This window comes from Phocoena sinus, chromosome 16 (genome assembly GCF_008692025.1).
Source record: "Phocoena sinus isolate mPhoSin1 chromosome 16, mPhoSin1.pri, whole genome shotgun sequence".
NCBI lineage: Eukaryota > Metazoa > Chordata > Mammalia > Artiodactyla > Phocoenidae > Phocoena > Phocoena sinus.
In genome coordinates this window covers 36,946,141-36,970,612 of record NC_045778.1, presented here as the reverse complement: position 1 = coordinate 36,970,612, position 24,472 = coordinate 36,946,141, and the positions used below count along the sequence as shown (strand labels likewise).

At 52.9% G+C, this 24,472-nt stretch overlaps 1 protein-coding gene across 1 annotated transcript in view; it reads left to right on the top strand.

Moving 5' to 3' along the window:
* LOC116741288 (anthrax toxin receptor-like) overlaps nucleotides 1-23,106 on the top strand; it is a 44,029-nt gene extending 20,923 nt beyond the window's left edge. The window contains exons 4-18 of the mRNA XM_032607579.1: nucleotides 250-331; nucleotides 911-1,013; nucleotides 1,475-1,554; nucleotides 1,632-1,700; nucleotides 2,038-2,118; nucleotides 2,210-2,270; nucleotides 8,007-8,105; nucleotides 11,865-11,934; nucleotides 12,508-12,598; nucleotides 13,607-13,789; nucleotides 15,279-15,317; nucleotides 16,365-16,541; nucleotides 20,029-20,113; nucleotides 21,010-21,109; nucleotides 22,772-23,106. Coding sequence (XP_032463470.1) covers nucleotides 250-331; nucleotides 911-1,013; nucleotides 1,475-1,554; nucleotides 1,632-1,700; nucleotides 2,038-2,118; nucleotides 2,210-2,270; nucleotides 8,007-8,105; nucleotides 11,865-11,934; nucleotides 12,508-12,598; nucleotides 13,607-13,789; nucleotides 15,279-15,317; nucleotides 16,365-16,541; nucleotides 20,029-20,113; nucleotides 21,010-21,109; nucleotides 22,772-23,099 — 1,648 coding nt within the window. The 3' untranslated portion in view covers nucleotides 23,100-23,106. The remainder of the gene's footprint in view (nucleotides 1-249; nucleotides 332-910; nucleotides 1,014-1,474; nucleotides 1,555-1,631; nucleotides 1,701-2,037; nucleotides 2,119-2,209; nucleotides 2,271-8,006; nucleotides 8,106-11,864; nucleotides 11,935-12,507; nucleotides 12,599-13,606; nucleotides 13,790-15,278; nucleotides 15,318-16,364; nucleotides 16,542-20,028; nucleotides 20,114-21,009; nucleotides 21,110-22,771) is intronic.
* The last annotated feature ends 1,366 nt before the right edge of the window (nucleotides 23,107-24,472 follow it).

The following is a 24,472-nucleotide window of genomic DNA, read 5'->3' as shown; positions in this document are numbered from 1 at the left end:
ACATTGAAAGCCAGGCCCTACCCATGGGACCAGCAAAGCAGCATCCTCCACACCACTGAATGGGGGACAGAGAAGCGTTGACCAAGGCCTGTCAGTGTCAAAAACACAGGCAGAGAGGTTACCACAGGGCCACTTGTATCCTCTCTTGTCCAGGCAGGTCTCCACAGGGCAGAATGGCACCAGGACAAGTGGTCTGTTTTGTAACAGTCAACCCTCATTCCTCCTCAACCCCCTTTACTTTTTTTTCAGAAATGAAATTCGTGATGGTCTTAGCAGACTTCAGAATATAGTACCTAGTGGAGCCACACACATGCAGGAAGGATTTAAAAAGGTACAGATCCTACAGCTCTGAGAATTTATTCTGCTTTACCAAGTTCTTAGAGTATTATTGGGTCATCTCACTGCCCTCCACCAATTTCCTTCATTTTGTTGCAGGCAAATGAACAGATTCAACAAGCTAACTCAGAAGGTAAGCTTCCTGCTGGCGTTACTGTGCTCAGGTGGGACAGAGCCAGGTGCGGGCCTCAGCGAGGGCTGGTGCAGACCCACCTTGGCCAATCCTAGTGCTGACCTTGGAGCGAGTCCCTTGTCCTCTCTGTGCTGCGGGTTCCTCCTCTGCGCAGTGAGGATTAAAACCACCCCCAGGGATGCTTCCGAGAACCACATGGCTTCATGCATTACATTCCTGGTTCTTACTAGATATCAAATGCTTGACCTATGGTTGGGCTGCATGAAAAAGAAAAGAGAACTTCCAGGGATGGCGAGCAGACGGAGTTCAGTTTAGGGAACAGAGACCTTGGTGTCCCCCTGGCTGCCCACACTTTGTCCACCACAGCTCTGGCTCTGCCTCCTTTTCCCTTGAGCCTCTTCCCTCCGGTTGACTCTCATCCTGTGACTGTGCCTCCACCAGTGGAAATGGCTGTACTTGGCCCAGACCACCTGCATCGAGACTGTAGGGTTGCAGCCCTTGTCAGGAAGGATGCATGGGCTGCTGGGGAAAGGCGGGGAGCTGGGTGGGGGCTGCTGCCCAAGCACCTTGACCTCGAGTTCTGAATAGCAGGACCCACAGAGCCAGCAGGAGTGCCTGCCGGCGCCGCCCAGGACAGGGCCCACTGCCCCTGACCCAGGGGTGTCTTGTGCAGTCGGTCGGCTGCTCCTCCCTGCGCTCACCTGAGAGGCTTGTCCTCGTCCAGTGAAGTAGCTGCAGTTGCCTTTCAGGGCAAAGGCCGTGCCACCTGCCCATAGTGAAGGTCCACTAGGAAGGGCTCTGACCCGGTCTCAGGCTCCTCGTCTGTCAAGTGGGTCCTGGGCTGAGGCCCCTTCTCCCTCTAGGCGCTCTGGGTGTTGGGTACTCGGGTCAGGGTGGCCTCTCCCCAGGAGGAGGAGGTGTGAGAGCAGTGCTGTGGGCCTGGCAGCCTGAGGCAGGTCACTCCAGGTGCCCTGCTGACCAGGCCACTCCCTGCTTCTTCTGCAGAAAGCAAGCTTCCCTCTATGATTATCTCCTTGACTGATGGAACTCTGGAGGAAGCGCCATTTGAAATGACTAAGGAAGAAGTAAGTCCAGACCATTCTTACCAGCTTTGTGCTCCACCTGTTTTGTGAATTGTACTCAACACTTTTTTCCCTCTTAGGCTGACAAGGCTCGGAAAATGGGAGCAACAGTATACTGTGTGGGTGTAAAAGACTTTGAGGAAGACCAGGTAATTCAGAACAGGTAACCAGGTGCCACTCTTGAGCCCAGTTGGGGAAATCTTTCAAAGGCAGCCGCCCCAGGGTCTCCGAGAGGATGGCCCTCTACCCACCCCAAGTGTCTGGACAACAGGTAGCCACTGCAGATGAATAGCCAGTGCTGTGTAAACCTGCACACCAGAGGTACGGGTGGAGGAGCTTTCCCCTCGCTAAGGGTGGGCTGCTAGCAGATGCTGGCATGTGGCCTTGGAATCCAGCATGGCAGGAGGCAAGAGCCTGTCTCCTGGGATGGGGCCTGCTGCGTCCTCAACCCCTGACTGTGTGCCCACCATCTCCTCTCTGCTGTAGTTATTGGAAATTGCAGACAGCCCGCATCACGTCTTTGCAGTGGACCAAGGATTCAAGGCTCTTAAATACATCATTGAGCCAGTGAGTGAGGGCTGGACGTGAGAAGTGGGAAGGGGTAGCTTCTCGCCAAGCCCCCGTGTTCAAGCCCCTGCCCCTCATCTCCCTATTCTAGCTCGGAACTAAGTCCTGTATTGAAATTACAGCTGTGGAGCCTTCCAGTGTCTGTGCAGGAGGTAAGAGCTGGAGTGCTGTTTTAAACGTGTGTGTGTTTGTGTGAGTTGTGAATGTGCCCAGTGTGCATTGTGGGTGTGCTCTGAGCACATGGCTTCACTATGTGTGGGGTGTGCGTATAGTGTGTGTGGTGTGTGTGAGTGTGGTGTCTGAGTGTGTGGGATGATTGTATGGAAATTGTGGGCATAGGACTACATTGGGCATATAAGGGAATGTTTATGTGAGGTGTGTATGCTGAGTGTTGGGGGGGTGTATTTGTATAATTACTTCTTTCTTCCAGTGTTACTGATGTGTAATTGACATACAGCTCTGTTTAAGTTTGATGTATGCCACAAAATGACTTGACACAAAGATATTGCAAAATGATGAGTGTACATATTTTTTAAACTTAAAACCAAAAGTTTAAGAAATAAGAAAAACCTTATTTTAAAAACCCTCAACAAAACACTAGCAAATAGAATCCAACAATATAAAAAAAGCACAATACATCAAGAATAATTAGGGCTCACCTCTGAAATGCAAGCCTGATTCAGTATGTGAAATATCAATGTGATTTTCCTCATCAGCAAAATGGGGAAGAAAAATATGATTATTTCAGTGGATGAAGAAAAGAATTGGACATAGTTCACGGTCAGCGTCATACTAGCAACACAGACTGACAAAGGCATCCAACAAATACTCACAGCTATCACTACACCCAGTGGTTCAATGGGGTCGACCTCTCCCTGAGACCTGGAACTTGACAAGATTGCCTTCTCTCCTTTGGGAGGGTCCCTGCATCGGTGTGGGGAGGATCCTGTGCAGTTGCTTGTCTAGAAGAAGCCCTCTCTCTCAGTGAGCTCTGTGTGTGCTGGCTTGTGAGTCCACATCACTGGGATTTGTGGAGCTGAGGTGGGTGGATAAGCACACGCTCCCACTGGTAACAGTACACAGCTGGATGCAGCCGGACGCAGGCCCAGGAAGCTGGGCCTGGTCGCGGTGCTCTGAACTGCAAGGCTACAGCACAGTAGGCCATGGGGTCAGACACAGCAATGTTCATATCTGAGCTCTGCTGCCCCCAGACATGAAACCAGGGCTTCTCTGGTGTCATGTGCCAGCCGTGCAGTAGCCTGACAGCTTCAATTCTCTGATTATGTCCCTGGGACACACACAGGCCTGTCAAACCATAGAGGAAGATGCCCATTGTCATTCACGCCCTGTGGTGGCTCAGCTGAGGTGACAGGTGCCCACCGCACACCCTCTGCAGGCGTGGCCCAGCACTGCTGCTCTGACCTTTACAGCTGCTGTCATCTTGTCAAAAGCTGCCACACAGCATGACTGTCACTTGGAGGGAAAGCTCAAGGCAGGAACCCGGGCCCCAAATAAAGTAGAAGAAGCTGTTCATCAGGCTGTCATTCTGAATAAGTCAGTGGGCCGGGTGTGGGGAAGCCGGGAGTGGGGAGCATGAGGCACGTGGCCTCTTCAGCCTCTCGGCCTCCCTCCAGGACTAGGCAGAGGCCTCTGCTGGCCTCCCTGCCTCCAAACCTGTGCTCCAGCCATCCTCTGCACAGGGCCTGAGGGGCAGAGAAGACCACTTCCCTACCCCAGCCTGACCATGGAAGCTGAGGCCCCTGAGCCAGACAACCAGACCCTCCAAAGTCCAACCTCTGCTCTAAGCCCATCTGCTGCGGAGGCTGGGGGCTGAGGGGACTGGGCTCCCTGCAAAAACCTTCCTGAGCTTTACAGGGTCCAGCCCACCATCCTTTTGGGCCTTATTCTCAGGGCATCTCAATCCCAAAGCCTTTCCTAGTCAACTGGTCCCTCTGGCTTCTCACAGCCCTTGCTCTATTCCTGCCTCTTGTCAGGCACTTGTCACCCAGTATGAGCCATGACTTCTGCTTGGCTGTGTCCACAGCTTTGTTTTTTTATTTTTTATCATTCAATTCACTGTTTTTTTTGTTTTGTTTTGTTTTTTGCGGTATGTGGGCCTCTCACTGTTGTGGCCTCTCCCGTTGCAGAGCACAGGCTCTGGACGTGCAGGCTCAGCGGCCATGGCTCATGGGCCCAGCCGCTCCGTGGCGTGTGGGATCTTCCCGGACCGGGGCACGAACCCGTGTCCCCTGCATCAGCAGGCGGACTCTCAACCACTGTGCCACCAGAGAAGCCGTAATTCATTGTTTTTATTCCAGCTTTTTATTACGGAAGATTTCAAACCTATGGCAAAGTGGAAATGAACGTACAATGGATACCCCTCTCTCCACTACCTGGATCTGCAGTTAATACCTGACCATATTTCCTTTACCACTTATTTATCTAACTTCTCTCTCTTTCTTGACTCTCTGTTTTCATCAATTCATCTTTTTTTTTTTTTTTTTTGGCTGCATTGGGTCTCCATTGCTGCGGGCTTCCTCTAGTTGTGGTGAGCAGGGGCCACTCCTCGTTGCGGTGCGCAGGCTTCTCATTGCCATGGCTTCTCTTGTTGTGGAGCACGGGCTTTAGGCTCACAAGCTCAGTAGTTGTGGCTCGTGGGCTCTAGAGCTCAGGCTTAGTGTTGTGGTGCACGGGCTTAGTTGCTCCATGGCATGTGGGATCTTCTTGGACTAGGGCTCGAACCCTTGTCTCCTGCATTGGCAGGCGGATTCCTAACCACTGCACCATCAGGGAAGTCCCCATCTTATATACCTTGATGCATTTCAAAATAGCTTACAGTCATCAGGCTACTGCACCACATTTCTTTACCTGGGAAACAATTTTTGTTAAGATTTCTCTTTTTGAAATGCAACAAGCAAGTGTATCATTTGACGAGTTCTGAAAAATGCACACACCTGTGTAATCCCCAGCCCTATGAAGACTCAGAACATTATATTTGCCCCCGGAAAGTCCCCTCAGCTCCCTTCCCAGGCAATCCCTGCCCCAGCCGCTGGAGGCAGCTACTCCCTGATTTCTTCCTCCTCAGGCTAGTTTGCTGCTTTAGAGCCTCTCCTCAGGGACTCACAGGGGATGAGCGCGGGTCCTGGCCTGGGGCACTCGGCACCGTGGTTTGGGGATTCATCCCTCCTGTGTGTTGCTGGGTTGGCCCGGGGGCTTGGACCCCAGAGGCAGGCTGGAGGCGGCACCTGGTCACTCCTTTTCCTGTATGTGACTGGGCCAGAGTGAGTGTCTGCAGGAAGCCCAGCGGGTGGGGCCCAGCAGTGTGGCCATAGGAGGACACAGTGCAGAGCAGGGCTTCCCTCTGAGGTCCGGCATCCAGCTCTGCGTCATGGCCAGAGACCTTCTGGGGGCGTGGGGGGTGGAGGGGGTGGGGGTGGGCAGGCTGTGCGGGGCAGGAGGACCTGCGGGATGAAGGCAGGACACACTGCGCAGACGGGGACACTCCTGCAACCAGCCTGGTCCAGGCTGTCCCCCACCGTGATAAGGTCCCCCCTTGTCCCATCCTGCTCTCTCCAGAGATAACCACAAAGAGCTCAGCTTTTATATGTAAAGCCCTACCTAAGTATGCTTTACAAGGATATTTTTACATTAATGGGATCGTGCAGTACATAGTACTTTCCAGCCGTCTACATAGTATTCCATTGCATGGATGGAACAGTCTGTTTCATGGGCCTCCCTTGATCAATAGTCAGATTGTCCCTAATAAGTCGATGCTAGAAGTCATGCTGTAGGACCATCCTGATGCTTACCTCTGCGAGCTTGGGAAAGGAATTCCCTGGAGTCAAGACCAGACATAGGCCTGCTGCCTTACGGGGACACCCAGATCACAGCTGGCCGGTGTCCAGTTTCTCTCAAAGTGACTGTCCCAAGCAGCATGTGGTGCTCCCAGACCCCCCCGCCTCCCAGGGCAGGTCGCGTCCACCTGTGCACCTGTGTCAGTCTCAGGCAGATCAGATGCCCTCTTCATGCTCAGCTCCACCAGCCTTCTCAGGGAGACGCCTGCCTTCCCAGCTCCTCTCTCTGGAGCCCACAGCTGGCCTGGTGTACAACTTTTCTTCCAGAGAGAAAGCTCTCTGTTCCAGAAAGGATGCATCTCCCTTACCCGGACTGTTCGTCCTTCTGCTGCCTGAGAGCTGGTGGGCAGTGGACTGTAACGTGGGACATGCAGCCCTGCAAGCCGATTTTAGACCTTCCTGTGACTTCATTTTCTTCCTGTGGTTGATACTGTTGGAGGAATTGGGGTGCAGGGGGAGGGGTTTGGGAAGCAAAAGGAGCAGCTTTCTGGACAAAGCAAAAATCCTTTACCTGCAAGTCTCTTTTGATGAAATATTGAAACCATCACCCTGCCTTCCACTTTGGAGACTTGCCGGAGTTCAGAAGCCCCCTTAGGGAGCGGCGGTGCCTGGGCACAGGGGGCTCTGCTGCAGAGGTGAAGCAGCACCCGAGCGGGCTGAGGGCAGCAGGAGACACAAGGAGGAAGGAGGGTGTCCAGGCGGAGGGCAGCGTGCGCTGCTCCTGAGGGTGCGGCACGGGCTGTGCGCTGGGCTATCAGATGGCCCTTCCCTCAGCTGCCGCCCGCCCTCCTGTCAGCTACGTGGAAGAGGAGGCTGGGTCCAACCTTCAACCATGAGGCCGGGACTGCCAGGTCCTCTGTGGGGGCTTTCTGCTTCCAAAAGCCTATCAAAACATGTTAGCAGGCCAGCTTCAGCCCACAGCCCAAGAATCTGTTTACTTCAAAAGAGAATTTGTAAACTCCACCTTGATCTGAGGTGACCACAGGAAGATCTGAAGCAGGATGAATCAGCACTGCCAGGTCCAAGGTTGTGCTGGCATTTCTGAGTCATGTCCCTCAGAGTTAACTGACCTCAAGTATTTAATTGACCTTGACCAGGAGACAGAGTTGGAGGCTGATGACCTCAGGCTAGCAGCAGGAAGATCTGCATTTATCCTGGCCAGCTCCCCAGAAGTCAGGCACTCTAGCTGCCTTCTCTGGATCCCCTAGTATATGTTTCAGTTGTCAGGAAGCACCAGTGGGGACCCAGCAGCCTGCAGAGGGGCTATGGCCCAGAACTGCATCTTAGCAAATCAGTGTCTCCCACCCTGACAGAAGGAGGTGCTTGGTGAATCTCTGTGGTGGGCGTGGGGGGTTGTGTGAGGCACATGAAGGGGCAGGAAGAGGGAGGGGCAGAGCACTCATTGCCAACTTCAGAACCACAGCTGAGATAGGATTTCACCTTCCATGGGGGATTCTCCTGTGCAGGGTCCTCGCCTCCTTCTTGCCTCACCCAGGTTCTGGCCTTGCTCCTGGGGTCTCCAGCCTGCCATAGGCAAAGAGAGAGAGACACAGAGGAGGAGCAGACTACCAAGTGTCAAAAAGCCCCACAGACACCCAGGCTTGTGTGCTCAGCTCAGACAAGGGTCAGGACTGTCTTCAGCCTGTGTTGTCTGGGTTCCTGTCATTTGTGTAAGAGAGGGCCTGGTGGAGAGCACTGCCTGCGCCTTTTAGGGAATACCTTGGCTTCGAGTGAGAAACCTATGGCTGGGTTTGCCCCTGTGGAGGGTATGAGACTGGATGCCTTTAATGAGTTGGATGGGTCAGGGGCAGTGGTGAGAAGCCCCTGAGTGCTCAAGGCCCAGCCATCTCAGTTGTACCCTTTGTGATACCAGGTGAGGCCCAGTGTGCACACAGATACTGGTTCAGACACACATGCTTCCTCATCGGAGTCTCTGGTAATTCAGTTATGGAGTGGCCTGTCGTAACTGCAAGATCAGAGGGAAGACAGCACTCAGCCCCTCCTAATACAGACCTTTGGGTGTTGCCCTTGCAGATGAAAACGAATTGATGATTTCTGGAAAAGGATTTAATAATGCGAAGAAGGAGGATGAAGTTATTTGTAGATTTAAGTTCAGTGACAAGCAGTTGTTTGGTAAGTAACCCCCTTGGTGCTGCCAAGTGACATGCTTCCCACACCACACTGCGTTCCCTGAGCCAGCTAGGCGGTCGAAACCCTTGCTGACCACTCACTGTGGACACTGTGAGAATAGAGGCAGCATGGACAATGGAAGGAGGGACCTGGCTGGGAAGCCTGGCCACTGCTCCCTTCATCTCAGGCCAGGAAGTGATCAATCCCCAGCACATCAAGAGCTTCTTGGGTCAGGGCGTACACCTTTCAAGGCTGGGTTGGGGGTGCTGGGTCTGTCCTCACTGCTACACTCCCCCCACACTTTCCTCGGCCCTCACTTCCCTTGAGAGACAAGGACTTGAATCTCACGAGTCTGCTGGTGGGAAGTGGAGGCGGCCCCAGAGCCCTGAGTCTGGGCCAGGTGCACTGAGTTCACCCAGGACCGTGTGGTCACCTGGGATTGAGAGAGGATGCCAACTGCCAGGCCTGGGCCCCGGAATCCTTGCTCTGGCCCACATTACGTGTGTGATCTTGACCTAATGAGTGTTCTGCTCTCAGCCTCTATTATCTGTACTGTGAAATGGGGCCAGTATGGTAGGTGCACTAACTAAGCCCTATCACATATTGTAAAGCTACTGTTTGGAAATACTCAGGCACCAGGTGTCCCTCCAGGATGGGTGAGAGGCCTGAGGAAGCACACAGTTGGGGAAGCAGATGTGTCCTCAGGGCTGAGGTGGGCCTTATCTCCCCCACAGAGCACCTGGGGACAATTGAACTTACTCTTCCTTCTCAACCCTCCCCTGATGCATTGATTTAATATGATTATATTATGTTCAGTGACACTCCTCATTCCAGGGCCATCTGGTAAACCCAGAGTGAGCCCTCGCCCCATCACACTTCTGGGCCATCTCTCCTTCTTCCACGGGTGCATAGAATGCACAGGCCTCTGCCATTGCCACACTCTCACACCACATAGTGTGTAGATGGCCTCAGGGAGCTAGATTTCCCTTGGACTGTAATTTCTCAGGAGTGATTAGGACTCAGTAACACATTTATGTGGAGTGCTAATGTTTATTGAGCATCTACTACATCTGCTAATGTGCTAAGTGCCTTACATGCACTATCCCAGTTAATTCTCAAAAGAAACCTATTGTTATTCCTTTGTGTAGATCTGAAACCAGAGTCAGAGTCAATTCAAGAGCTTGCCCAAGGTCACAAGCTGGTTCAGGAAGAGCTGGAAAGTAGGCATAGGTGATGTGATTGCCCAGTCTGGGCCTTTGACCTCTCTGAGATGACAGTTCTTGAGGAAGGTGGGACTCAACCTATCCTCCAGGAGATGTGTTCAGATGTTCCCCTGTGTTCCATGGCTATATTGCTTTCCCACTCTAGATATCACCAGTGTTTCTCTCTGAGTTGGACCAGCACCAGGATCTCACACAGGAGGGCCCATCCCACAGTCCTGGGCTCCTCTGCTGACCACCTCACTGCACGTAGTCAAGGCTGACCAGAAGTGGCCGTACAGGGCTGTTTATCGCCAGGAGCCCTGATGCACTGATGAGGATTGATTTGGTTCTTTTTAATTATATTTTCCTCTGATTAAAACATATGGCAAAACAGTTTAGAAAATATAGAGAAACATAAAGAAGAAATATTTTAATCAAGGTTTCTATATGTTTTGTCTGTCACTAGTATGTAAAGTTTTCATATTTTAAGACAAAGCTTTTTAAATGTGGCAAGTGAAATATTTAGTTAATCCGTTAATATTGGAAACTGCTTTCCAGTCAGCCATGCTCTTCTGGGCCCTTAGTATGTGGGGTGCCTGCCGTCACCTCCCTCTCCCTGTTCTGGATTGTGAACAGCCTATGGAAAGTAAGTTGCTCCCCTTTGGAATTTTTTTCACACTAATCCCAGCCATCTTATCCTTCAGATGCAAATCCTTTCCCCTAACCATACTCGGCGATTAGTTTTCATTTTCAGTCCCAACAAAGGACTAACACAGTTCACAGCTAATCTGACAGTTGAGTTAGACCCAAAAACATTTCCACATGGAAATGAACCATTCTGTAGGGAATAGCCCTGACCTGAGGCAAAAAAGAAAAACAATACAAATTATTAGAGATTGTTAATTATAACAATGCTACACAATAGAAAGCAGGAAGTACAAAAAAGTAAAGAATAAAATATTACCCCTGATTCCAAATCCACAAATAAGTGCCAGTAACATCTCAAATACAGCTGGTAAACCCCAGTTTTCCTGAACGATAGAAGAAATACTGAAGTGGAATTGAGGAAAGTATTGAGCTTCACGCAGAGCCTTCCTCATGAGACATATTAGTTCCCAAAAAAATGCCCCTAAGTTAAAAGGAGGCTCTAAAAACACTAACAGACTAGGAATGTAAGAGGAAAATCTTTAGTTTGATTATGATCTGTGTACTTTTGAAGTTTAAGTGTCCGGGTAGTGACACCTAGACTCCAGTCTTTTAAAAATTAGAGAATATTTCTGAACAGACAACAAGCCTATTTTTGAATAAATTTAAAAGAAGAACATTTAAAACTATCTCCACTTTTTGGGAGATACTCCGGAACGTGTCCCTAGAGGCGTGGCCCTGGGCATGGCCCCTCCTGTAGAACTTCATCCCTAACCTCTGATCACAGCCCTGTGGGTGCAAGTCTAGGAGAGAACCTGCTTTCATCCTACACAGCAAAAATGTGCAGGCCAGCATCTGTCCACACAGGGCAGCAGGTGCAGAGCTGTGGTTCCAGACCCCAGGAAGTGGTGACCTAGCTCCTAGGGCCTTGGGAAGCCTGTGTCATGAAAAAGGCCAGTGAAAGGACTCTTCTCCCGAATCACCGATGTCGGAACCGCTGCAGCCCTCTGGGACCATTGATTCTAACTTTCAGAGGGGAAGTCTGGGACCTGGGGAAGTTTGAGCAGGGTGGGGAGAAAGCTGGTAGGAAAGCCAGCAGTCAAAGCAGCTGGGCCTTCCCATCTTTCTTTACATCTTTTTTTTACAAGGATGTAAAGAGTTAGGGCTCAGGAGAGGAGAAGGTTCCACAGCTACTAGCTACAGACTGTCTGAGCCTCCGGAGTGCCACCTCCCAGCTCCCACAAAGTTACAGGACAAGCACGAACACAGAAGCCCTGTTCCCCTCAGGCTTCCCTGTGTCCATAAATGTCACCACCACCCACCCAGGCGCTCTGCTCACTAACCAGCACATCGTCCTTGACTCCTCTTTGCTCTCATCCCACATCCAGTCCACCTGCAGGCCCTGCTATCTGTGTGTCCAAACTTACCCAAACCTGGCCAGCCATGCGACAGGCTCACTGCACTTAGAATAAAGCCCAAACCCCTTCTCAGGGCCCACGAGGCCCCGCCCCCGCTCCTCACTCACGTCTTTCCCACAACAAGCTCAGCTAGTTCTGCCTCAGGCCTCAGAACAGGTGCCTACAGCCCGGACCCTCTTCCCCAGACCTTTCCCTGCCTTTCCCCTCGTCTGGTTTCACTCCGGCGCTTATTTTCTTCATTGCTTGTTACTTTATTGTCTGTCTCCCTCTCCAGTCCCACAAATGTCAGGTCCTTGAGAGCAGGGCCTCTGCCTGCCTTGTTCCCACTAGACGCCAGAGCCCTGACAGTGCCTGGTGCACAGTAGGTGTCAGAAGAAGGCAGAGAAGAGAAGCTGCATCTGCCAAAGTGGTAGCTCTGCTTCCAAGGGCAGGCAGAAGGGGAGGGGCGGATGGGTGGACAAGTCCACTGACATTCTTCTCATGTGATTGCCTTTCAGATATAAAAGCCGAGTCTGTGAAAGATACCAGTATAACATGCCCAGGAGTAAAGATAGAGAAGCCAGATCAGTAAGTGCCCAGCTCAGGGGCCAAGTGGGCAGTTTTTGCCACCATGAGGTGTAAAAAATTTAGGAAGCCACCTCTACTGGGGCAGCACATGTCTGTCTCCAGGAGGACTGAGGGCATCCTTCACACCTGCCCTGGTTGGTGGTCCCCGGAGGTGCTCAGCGATCTGCTGTGGCCCAGGCTCTGCTAAGGAGCGTAGGATGCAGGAGATGATGTGCCCCAGGGATGGTATCTTTGCTCCAGGCAGCCTTTTGGAGCTAAATTCACATACTCTGTACATACAGAGGAGTCGGGATGGTGACATCATACCGCCATCCCTGGTCCCTTCACTCATGGCCACGAGGACATCTGACCCCATGCAGGGCTCCTCACTGCCTGGTCAGCCCTCACTGCAGAAGCTGACCTCGTAGTACTTCGGGATGAGCTCCCCTTACCCCTGCTGTCTGCTCTCTGGTAGCCCTGAGTGCCTGATGCTCAAAGCCATTCCAGTGAGGAGCTATTATAGGCTACAATTTGAGTCAAGTGTAAGAACTGTGTCTGGCCTGGTAGTCACTGTCTGCCCCTTTTATGCTTTAGGGAGGTCTTTGTTGAAGTTAGCCTGAACAATGGTGTCAGCTTCATCAACAACAATGTTAGCATCACCAGCAAGAACTGTGCGAGTACCAGGGTAAGGCTCTAGCATCTAAGGCTGTCCTGACACCCTGAACCCTGGGGAGGCAAGTGAAGGGAACAACACCCCAGGCAGGCCCAGCAGGTAGCCTGTGCAGACAGGCCCCTGAGCAGCATCTCACAGGTAGCTCGGAGCCCTTAGCCCTACCTCCAGGAGCTGAACCCCCATGAGGCTTGGGTAGTGCCTTGAGAGTGCTACTGAAAAGAGCACCTGGGGGACACCTTACTGTCCAGGTCTTGCAAACCTTTGCTCTCTCTGTGAACCAAGTGTCACTGAAGGTACATGGAAGAGACCAATTAGAGCCCTAAGCAGAGTCCAGAAACAGTGCTGAGGCTCTGCCCACCCTGGACCCAGCTTGCCTCCTCCCCTGGCCTCGGCCTTGTGGTGGGGAGCTCAAGGCTCCATCCTGGATTCCAGCCGGGGTGAGCGGGAGAGGCTGCGGCACTGTGTGCCAGGGGACAGGGTCCAGAGCCTCTAGGATACCTGGGCCCTCCAAGTCGGGGTCCCCGGCATAGGGGTCAGGAGGGTGGGAGCAGCTGTGACCGTGCTTAGTCAGCGTGGCCCGAGGTTGCAGAGCGGGGAAGTAGGGGAGGGAGGCTACGGGGAGGTGAGCAGGGTGTCCTGCCTCTGCTCTTGCATCCACACCTCTCTGGGGCCCCGAAGCCCCTCCCTCACCCATCTGTGTGTCGTAGCATTTTGTGGTCCTCATAAAAACCCCTGTATGTCATACTAGGCAGGCAGTGAGGGCTGGGTTGTCACTGCATGGAGGACTGGTATTCCTTGACTGGGCCCTGGGGAGAGTTGCGGAACAGGGCCAGTGCTGGGGTCTGTGGCCCAGGGCTCCACAGTGGCTCTCTGGGTACCAGCCCCGACCTCCTAGAATCTGTGTCCTCAGGTGGGGCAACCAAGTAGAAGGGGGACTGGGAGGACAGGGTGGGCTGGTATGGGATCCAAGTAGCAGGCGCCTGGTCCATGCCGGGACTCTGCTGTGTGTTTTTTCTGTAGGAAGGGAGACTAGATGACAGGAATGCCCCACCAGCTGCCCAGCAGCCTCCCGAGGAGCCTCCCTCATCACCACCCCCACAGTTCACCCCCTATGTCAACCCTCTCTACTTCTGTGCCCTCATCCCGGCCCTGCTCCTGTTCCTCCTGATGCTCTGGTGCATCTGGTGGCTGTGCCGCAGGAAGGTGAGTGACCCCTGCCCGCACAGCCTGGTCCAGCCCTCACCGACCCCTGAGGGACCAGCCCCATGCCTGCCCCATGATCCTGCCTGTGGCCGGGTTCCATCAGCTCTGGGGTCCTCACACTAGCAAACAAGGCACAGACTCTGTCCTCCCATCCCGGGCATAGACACAGCCGGCTTCTAGGGGGCCACCTGCTTCATGCTTTCACCTTCACAGGGAGGTGGCCTATGGACTGTCCCAGCCCCTGGGGCAAAAGGACCCCAGGCCTCCCGAGACCAGGGCTGCCCCACAGCAGTCAGACTTCTGAAGGACTCAGGTAGACCAAGGCCCCAGGAATCTCCGCTGTTGGGGGACAAAGAGGGGTCTGCAAGGGCACTGATGGTCCAGAGGGAGAAGGATGCTGGCCGGGAGGATGCTAACCCCAGGGGCAGCTGTGCCTTTGAAAAACAGCATGGATCCCTGTCCATCTCTGGTGCCATTCCTTCATCAGTCATCACTAAGTCACCAGGATGTGTAGGGCCCCGTGCTGGGCACAGATGGTCAGAAATGAAGCAGCCACCACCCTTGCCCACAGGAGCTCACCATCTGATGTCTGGTCTGGTATTGGTAGCTGGGGGGCATTGAGGGTAAATGTCACCTTCAGAGGGTGTGGCAGGTGCCCTGATAATGATAAAGGACAGAGACTGGCCCTGGGTGGGAGGGAAGGCAGAGGCGCTGGCCGGCTGGGTTTGCAAGGACACAGGCCAGAGGTGGGTGAAGAGGAGGAACAAGCAGAGCTGAGAAAGGACAAGCAAGGCAGCATAGAAGCCAGCAGGTCAGATTTCTGCAAAGGGCGAGAAGTGAGGAGAGAAAGCCGGGTGGGGGAGAGGGAGGTGGACTGTCATCCCTGAGGGCTGGGAGGCAGGGAGGGCTGCAGGGGGAGGGAGGGAAGGGGAGAGGAGGAGAGGTGTGAGGAGTGTTCTCTTGTCTTCATATGATGTCAGGGCTGCGGCTGAAAACTCTACCAGGGACCAGGGGCCTTAGTCTGCCTGTCTCCCCCTTGACCCTCCACGAGGTACCGATTCCCCTTTGATGACTGAGGAGCCTGAGGCTCAGGGAGGTGGAGCCTGTTGGTTGCAGACCCACAGACAGTGGGCCCAAGGTTGACACCCCAAAAAGGCCATGGTCTGCCCCCTACTGCTGCTGAGCACGGTCCCCTCCTGTCTGTGTGGCTGAGCTGGAGCCCTCCACATGCCTTTTATTCTAACCTGTGATTATCACCATGCCCCACAGTGATCGTCCCTTGTTGTGGGTACCAAGTAAGAAGGAAAAGATGGATGGAGGTGAACAAAGCCATTAGGGAGGGAGCTGTGACCCCCAGGCTAGGGTGTGAGAGTTGAGGGAAGCCAATTCATGCTGCAAAGACCCGGTAGCAGAAAGCATCACTTCAGTAGAGATGAGTTTTATGGGCACTAAACTTTGACCACTTCAGTTTTGACCATTTCCATTCTAGACCATCAAGGAGCCACCACCAGCCCAGAAACCAGAAAAAGTAAGTGGTGTGTTTCATTGTGATGTTGTCACCATCCTTGATGCACACACTGACCTGCAGAGAGAGGCCCTCCCCCGCCCTCCAGCTCCCCACCTACCTGGGCAGAAAAGCTGGCAGAAAGAAGAGAGTGACAGAGGGCAGGAAGGGATGCAGATGAAGAAGTGGGCTCAGAAAATGTCACCCAGACAATATCATTCCTGAACTCCTAGTATGGCCTGATCCAGGACCTTTATCACAGCTATGATCCCTCCTGATATAAATGGGCTTTTTGTCAATTCCCAAAGGACTGTTAGTAGGATGGTCCTTCCCAGGACTCAGGTGAGTTTTTGAGAAAGGATCCTCAGGTTTCAGGGACCTGGTCCCCCTCCCCAGCCTCTGATGTATGTTGGGCTCCATTTCCTTGGTCTTTATCCTTGTCTCATGTCAGGGTGAGGGTCTTGGCAGTGTTAGCCTTTAGGGATTGGGGAGCAGAGGAGGGTGGAGGGACTCTTACAGGGCATTGAGCTTTGAAGGAACCACAGCCCAGGTGAGCACAGGGACCAAGGGTCAGGTGAGGAGGCTGGGGCTGACCCGGGGTAGGGGCCCAACCCAGGGCCCATAAGAAGTAGTTAGAGTAGGGGTGCCGTGTCCCCAGGCAGGGGGACCTGGGCCTGAGATCTGGTGGGAAACAGGGTCACTGCCCCGGCTGACGTCTACACTGGCTGCAGTGTGGCCTGGGGAGGCTGGATCTGCCAGAGTCAGGTGAATACAGCCCTGTCACCTGCTAATGCCCACACCCCTGCCAGCCTCCGTCACATGGCACAGCCTCACACCCAGCTTCTCCTGCAAGGGTGGCTGCCAGGAACCAAGGGGACAGGATAGAGTTTGTTGATATTTGGAGAAGAGCCATCTTTGTAAACCAGAAGGAGTTGGTGTGTTTTTCACGTGGAGGCCACTCTCTTACGTGCCGGGCGCTGCTCATTTGTCCTTGATTCTCCAACAAACATTTGCTGAGAGGCCAGTACTTGACAGGTGCTGGGGCAACAGATGTCATGTGTCTGCACCCAGGCGCTGCCAGACAAGGACGCAGACGGTGTTTTCTCTTCCTCGGAGCCGGAGGAGACATGTCAAATGTCATGCCCCACAGTGATTGTCCCTTGTGGGTGCCACGGAGGCAGGATGAAACAAATAGAGGTGAGAAAGGCCCTGAGAAGGAGTGATGACCCCAAGGCTGGGGAGCAGGAGGTGAGGGTAGCCAGTTCGTGCACAGGTCTGGACCCATAAGGCATGGAAATGAGCTGTGGGTACTGGACTACAGTCACTTGGTGCCAGAGAAAAGCCAAAGCCCTCCCGACCCTAGTGGCCCAGGGGAGGCCAAAAAGTATGAGGGCTCATGTTCCCATCACCACCAGGGTATCCCCCTTGGGATGGGCCCAAGTTTCTGGATGTTGGTGGGTGGCCCCAAAGGGTGGCTGTAGTGCTATCTCAGGGAATTGGTGGGGGACAGAGCCCTGACAGTGCCATCTCAAGTCAGAGGGGGACACCACCCCTCTAGAGGCAGCATCTATGCCTGTAGCTTCCTCACAACCACATCTGCTTTTCAGGGAAAACTGGATACCTTGTGTGACTTTGTCCAGCACTGCAACCAGATGTCATTGATGTGGTGTCCGCCCAGGGACATGGTAAGTAGGGCACAGGGGTGCTCCCCGTGGGCTGGGGTCTTGCTTTTGCCCTTGACAGTTGCCCCTGGGACTGTGGGTCAGAGAGCCCTCTCCGGGCGTCTGCTGAGAGGAACACCCAAGGTGTGGAGACCTGGAGCTCATGAGCCTCCAGACGATTCTCAACATGGTGCCCGTGCATTTCCCCTGCGTCCTCGTCTCAAGGATGTCAGGACCTTTCTTCTCCAGAGCAATGCCCAGCAATTCCAATCTTAAGCGAAAAGGGCTGGAGAGGCCTGTTGGACTCCCGTCCATCGTCCCTCCCCACTGCCTACCTGACCCTGTGGGACTGCTGGCTGCACCCCATCCATGAGACCCTCCTGGGCTGCTCACTCAGCTGCAGGAGTGGTGGAGGACATGGTGACACCCCCTCCCCAATGTTGTCTGGTCAACACTGACTGGTTTTACCAGGTAGTAAAGATGCCCTCCTTGTGTCAGTGCCTGTGACAGTGGGGAGAAGCCCAATTTCTCCACTTGTCATCCTTGTTATTTAATAATAATAATGATAGATAATTTTATTGCGTCCTTTCTGTGCGTCAGTTGCTCAAGAACTTTACATGTTTTCACTGCTTTAATCCTCCTAGTAACTGTACAGGTAGATACGACTATTATCCCAGCTTTACCAAGGGGGTACTGACCCACAGAGAAGCTGAGTGACTTGTGTCAGGTCACAACAGCTGGGAGGGGCAGAGCTAGACTTGAGTTCTGAGTCTGGGCCCACCTTTCTCACTGCTCTGCCCTGCTTTTGGGTCAGCACTCATGGTCTCATGATGGTTACCCCCAAACCACCAGGCGCTGCCCTACTCAGGCCCCTGGGGCCCAAGGAGGGCAGTGGTTTGCCTGAAAATCATCTGCCTGGCCATTCCAAACTCAGACCCTTTGCATAGACCGGGCCAACCCTATAGTGAGGGCTGCGCTCACCACCTTCACTGAATCAGACAAACACTGGCTCTTGGTGGCTGGGCAGGTGGGCGTTTGGAAACTCTAGACAGGCCTGAAAGCCTCTGGACACTGCTGGTGACACACCTGAGGTGTGCTCACACCCAGCAGAGACACTGTGTGGTGACAGTGGTGTCGGGGCTCCTTTGGCAGCTGGGCTCCCAGTTCTGGGTCTGAATCGAGCACTGAGTCCCAGCCTTGCTTGCACAGAAGCCCCATTTTCCACCTGATTCTCCTGGAGCCTCTCCCAGAACCAGCCCCTTTATAGTCATAAGAGCCCCACCCCAGCCTTATGCCCTGAACAGTGGAGACACCCACCCAGAGATGCTCACTCAGGATCAGGAAGGACAGAGCAAGACAGAGGGCTGAAGCAGAGGGAGGCAAGAGACAAGAGGGTGGACAAAGGGAAGATGCCAGGTATGGCCTTCCTGCCCAGCGAGGTAAGGGCAGGAGCGCTGAGCACCTCTCTGAAATGGTCCCATTCCCAGGGCCACTCTTCGAAGCTCAGGTTGGGGAAGTGGCAGAGTGATGGATTAGGGGGCCTTATAGCTGCCCAGGGCTCTGCCAGGCCCCTGCAATGCCAGCTCTCGAGTCCGCCCAGCAGTCTGTGGCTCACAGTGACCTGTGTGCTCGCTGGAGGCAAAGCTGAGGCCTGACACATCAGGGGAGTTGCCAGGACCACCCAGAGAGTAAGTGGCAGCAGCCAGAGCTGCCTGCAATCAACCCTGCTCATGCTGAGAGGGGCTGAGAGCCCGTAACTGAGCCTGGTGGATGTGACCCCTCCCACTCCTCTGCCCCCATCCCATTTGACCTTGTCCCTCCCAACCTTAGTCCTGGAGACCTAGTGCTGTAGGATTTCTCTGGATACGCCAGGATTCCAGTAGGTGCAGGAGTGAGTCCTGATTCCTTTCTTGAAGGCCTCAGTGCTCTGGTCCCAGGCTTAAAGTTCATCTTGGTCTAAGTGACGGGCTGTCAGCTGGGACCTACAGTCTCTGCAGACCACAGTCTGCCCCCAACCCCAGCCCTGAACGTGCAGACGTAAGTCTTTCGTCTGCTCACTGCAGACCACCCCGTGTTCTGCTCAGACAGAATCTTGCCCAGACCCTCTTCACCAGGCTATGCTGGAAAACAGAAGCCGCAGGAGAGGAGGTTCCCAGCAGCACAGGTGCAGAGCCTCTCTCTCCTCCTTCCAGTTCCCGATCCACAGGGAGGTTGTTTCCAAACTCCCCAGCCTGGACTGGAATTGCAGTCAGGCCTGTGGATGTGAACGTGCTCAGAATGTGAACTGTGGAGTCTGGGGTTGAACTTGTAGGAGATACTGCCTTCTAAAACCTCAGTCCAGCTGCTCGTTTCAGTGAAATCCAGATGTTTCTGCACTTCAGCACAATACCATGCAGAAAAATTCTCAAAGGCTTCAGTTTACCAAAAATCTCAGAGTTTTGTAGCAGACGCAATCATGCTTGTTTACTGTAACCTTCTGTGAAATGACTGTGTCTCTCTGCCCACTGCTTCTCATCCCCAGAGGAAGTTTTCTAATAAGGGTCCCTTCCAGACCATCTCTCCCTACACACATATACAAAATGACACAGCAAGACTCAGTTTAGTTTCTTAGTCTTGAGCCAAACCCTGCCCCCAATCCAAGGTCCTGATTCTCTTCCTTCCCTGCCTTTTCCAGGGCAGCCCATTCAGTTCATGGAAATCAGTTCTCCTAGATCCGTCAGAAAAATCGGGTAAAAATGGGAAACCTTCCATGTCTCACTGATGTGATGCTGACAGTGATACAACTGTCTCCAAGAGAGTGTGACCTGGGTGCCACCACCATGCAAGGCCCTTTACACAAGGATCTCATTCATTCTCCCAACAGCGGGCCGTTTATACGAGTAGGGGTCGCCAGACACTGAGTACTTTAACACAGGCTCACTCTTTTCATCCTCCCAGCACTCTGCGGGGGAGGAAGCTGACCCCTGAGCAGTTGAGTCACCTGCCCAGCCACATAGCATGAAGCAGTAAGGCCAGTACCAACAGTCCAGGGCCCAGACCTCACCCCGTGCTTGGCTGCCTCTCTGTCCTGCCAGATGATCACTCCTTTGCATTTTGAAGCTGAAGAAACCGAGGTTCTGATGTTTCATGATGGGCTCAATGTGACAGAGTTCTGGAGGGGTACAGCAGGGCTGTGAACAGAGCCCAGGGAGGCTCACTTCCAAGTCCAGGCTACGGCTCCTGTAACCTGCTATCACGGTGATAGGGAAACAACTGGAAAGTAATTCCTTCCTCTGTGCAGTGTGTTAGATGTGCAAACAATTATGAATGTTAATTTCTTATTTTCACACTGTGTTGCTTGCAGACCTCCTCTAAATATGAACACATAAATATTTATTGGAAACAATTGTCCTGGGTAACGATCAGAGCTGCAGAGAGGCCATATGATGCATTCATGGCCAAGGAGCTCCTGAGTTCCTATCTTTTGACCCCATCCACAGAAGGAGCACCAAGCCGTGTGTGATAAAGCTGGGCCAGGACTTGAGCCCTCCAGGAAGTCTCAAGTTGACAGATGTCCTTCAAGACAGTGACCTTTGTGAAAGTCCCAGATCATAACTTTGGGACAGTGATGGCAGCCTGCTCCTCCATGCTCGACAACCCTCACCCCCTACTCCTCACACACACACAGACTCTCTCACACACATTCACACATACAAACACGCTCACATGTACACGTGCGCACACACTTCCCTCTGTAATAAGCAGGAGATCCAGAAATGGAACCAAAGCTCCAGAGCACTGGAGATTAAGGTTCAATCAACCATTTGCCAATCTCTTAAACATCCCTTCACTGTGGAGTCGCTGAGTTGATGTAAGAAGTAATTGGTCACTGGCTTAGATCTCTTCATTAATAGAAAACCAGAGGGGAGGGAGACCCTTCTCAGCCCCTAGTCACCTCCCTCACCCCCTTATGATCACACAACAGACTCAGGGGCTCTGCCACTACCCAGGGGCCTCCACCACCACCTGGATCCACTTGCTCCTCTCCCTCAGCCCACGTACACGTCCCCCTGCAGCTCCCAGTGACGGGCTGCAGCTGAGGGAGAGGAGCCAGGCCTCAGCACAGGTGCCCTGCAGTCGTGCTTTGAGGAGATCAAAGGGGTCCTACAGCAGATGGTAGACACTAGGTCTAGAACGTTCTGTTCACCGTCTGGATAAATAAGCAGAAATAAAGGAGCTTAGAAATAAAAATAGAAGATCCCAGTCTATTCACAGTAGCAATGAAAGAACTTACCCACGCGCAGGTGTGACAACGTGTGCTGACCTGTAATAAAAAGAAACCACAAAACTTTACTCTTCGCTATAGAGGGAGACCCTGCTGGTGGGCTTGAGAGAAGAGGGAACCAGCTCCAGTGCCCTGGGGGCTGTGTGGCCCAGGCGCTCCCAGGCTGACTTGCGGGAGGGCAGAGGTGGCCTCAGAGGATAGGTAGTCTGGATATGGGAAATGGAGAGGCAGGGAGGACAACCCTGGAGCAGAGGAGCACAGAGGGTGCAGCTGAGACACAGGGACACTTTGGGTGTGTGTGGGCAGTGTTGGCAATGGGCCAGGAGCCGGCGGTTGGGTGGCCTGGTGGGCCAGGCTGGGCACTGGGGCTGGATTCCCAGACAGTGAGGAAGCACAGCTGAAGGTGTGAGTTGAGGAAGAGGAAGCCAGAGGAAGTTGATTCCATGAGGCCTGGATTGGGGGGGGAGGGGAGGAGGGGAAGGGCCAGGTGACCAGGGGAGAGGAGACACTTGAGTCGGCCTAGGAAGGGAGCTGAGGGCCTGGACAGGCAGTGGGTGCAGAGCGCGGATGGGCAGCTGGAGACACTCGTGGCTCAGGACGGGGTTCGGGCAGAGTGGGCTCCGAGGCTGGGCCTGGGGACCTAGAGGCTGAAGAGGCCTGCAGAGTAGGAGGCAGGGGATGTGAACTTGGATGACACAGGACCCGCAGGAAGGTGGCAGGAGAGGGCAAGCCTGAGCCGTGCGTCTGGAAGGGAGAACGGCCAGCTGGGAGTGGAGATCAGAAAAGGCGAATTGCTGATAAATGATCAAAGAAGTTGCTGTCTGCCGAGAGTTCAGGATCCCCTTCATAGTGGTTATTGTGGGTGGTTGGAAAAGAAGCATGTGTTTCCTCGTGACTCTTTTCCTGTGTTGCTTAGATTCCCTATAATGGGCAGGTACTACTTTTATAATCAGGAAAAGTAAAAATGTTTATCTGTAAAAGAGAAAATATTAACTTATTGAAGTCTAAGGTGATTTTACATAGAAAGTGACATTTACCAAATGATCTCAGGCTTGTCATGCTGGGGAACGTCATAGTGAGAAATCCCTTCCCATCTCTGGGTCTGGTTCTGCCAAGAGGTGTGGGTCCCAAAGCAGGGTGTATTTCCTGAAAGTTTCATCAGATCAGACATCCCTGTGGGTATGGAAGAGGACAAGGTCAGGCTCAAGGTGTCGAAGATTTGTTAAGAACATTCTTTCAAATTCAAGGGGGGTTAGGTCTTCTCTTTTCCTAATGTGGCTGCATTACCAGGGAAAACCACGATCATTCTAAAGGGTCACTAAGGATGTTAAAACCTAGGTGATGAAAATGACAGCCTCAGGAGGGGCAGGCAGTGTTCAGTGGCCTTTGTCACTCACAGGCACTCAAGGTAACACTTCACGCGTGAATGGCAGGCTCACGGAAGCCTGAAGTCTGCACACCACGTGGAGCACCTATAGGGACCAACAGGCCAAGACAGACCCAGCAGGGGGATCAGGGAACTCGGCAGCAGGAGACGGGTGGGCTTGAGACAGGGAAGGAGCTCGGCAGGCCCCAGAGGCCAGGGAAACCACAACCTTCTGCTCCCAATTCCAGAGGTTCCTAGTGACCTTCTGTCTCTTCTGTCCCCTGCAGGGGGAGTGCCTCAACTTCGCCCTAATGAAGCCCCACTGTGGGCAATTGCACTGCAGCCCTAAGGTCTGCCTTCAGCACAGCCAGGAGTGCTTCTCCGTCAACAGCTGCTGCTCACGGTGCCAATACCCCCCGCCCGTGTGCTCCAGGCTTCCCTCCAGGATGCAGCCGCTCATCTCTCCCCCTGCCCGGCCATGCTGCGGAGCCATGCTGTCACTCCAGCCCCCGTAGCCCAACCTTTAAAGCACCAAGAACCCAAGATTGTTAAGAGCCCTTTGTTTGCTGAATTAGATATGTATACTGAGACTTGGTTTACAGTCGAAAGGCGTTGGAATTTGTTGCTGATCAGAGTTTGTTACCTGGTGAGACGTATCTATACTGCTCCTGCCAGGACAAAGCACCCCGGCATCCTGTGGATGTAGACATGATGAGTCCCACTCCCCAAAGCCTGGTCTTCATCTGTCACCAAGGGCTGGGACGCATGGAGTTTTAGTCAAATTCTGCTCTTTGAACAAAGCCCAAAACGTCTTTGAAACATGAATAGTATCCTGTGTCTCCTTCCCTAATCTGACGCAGAGAGAAGTACTTGAATTTCTCACCTCCATCACTCCGTGCTCCTGGTTTCCATTTTTTGGCTACCTCCATTGCGAACGTGTCTCAGAAAGAGACGAGGCTCTCTACAGTTCACCAGCCGGAAGTGCATCTTCCAGAAATGCATCTTCTCTTTCCAGGTAAACCAACTGGTCCCTAGGCACAGGGGAATTTTAGAGGAGTCTCTCCATTTCCATAAAGTTCCACCTCCCCTATTTGCCATCTGCCACCATAGAAGAAACCGTGCTTCCGACAGAGATGTTTTAACATGCCGTGTCCTCCCCACCACCCAGGGGGTCTGTATGATACTCCAGCGCCATGCATACAGCCCACGGGAGCACTCAAGGAGGGGTCCCCTGGGGTTGGGGGCCTGGGGGCAATAACCAGTTGTCCCTAATCTGCATGGATAGTGAGTTGAACTACTCTCCACCCTCGCTCCCATCTCCTTGAATGTTATATTTATGCCTTTCAGTTGAATTTCTATAAGACAACTAGAGGTAAAAATATGTCAGGTTTGGGTTTTTCATCTGTACTGATTGAAGTGGATGGATAGTGATGACCGTAACTTGCCCTGCGTTCAAAAATCGAAAATGTGCTCACGATACCAAGGAAAGTGTGCGAAACTTTTTTTTAGGCAGAAAGGGGGTTTAAATAAAGTGAAATCCTATAGAGAGATTTTATCTGTTCCTTAGAAGTGGAATATTTTAGATTGTTTGTAACTGGTGAAAGCATTGTCCAGGCCTGAGAGTGTCAGGGACACTTTTCTGAGACTGGTTCTGTGCTCCTACATTATATCTATGTGTCTGTGTATACCTGTAAAATAGTACATACCCACCTCTGAGACTCTGTGACCCTAAATGGAGAAATGTGTCTGTGATTTAATAACGAGCCTAATGTGACCCTGGCTGAAATCCACATGTCTGTTTATTAATGGATGTTGAGAGCCTTCTCATGTTTAGCCCATCACTCCTTCCTGACCTCTGAACTGAGGAGGGAGGCAGTCATCACTTTCA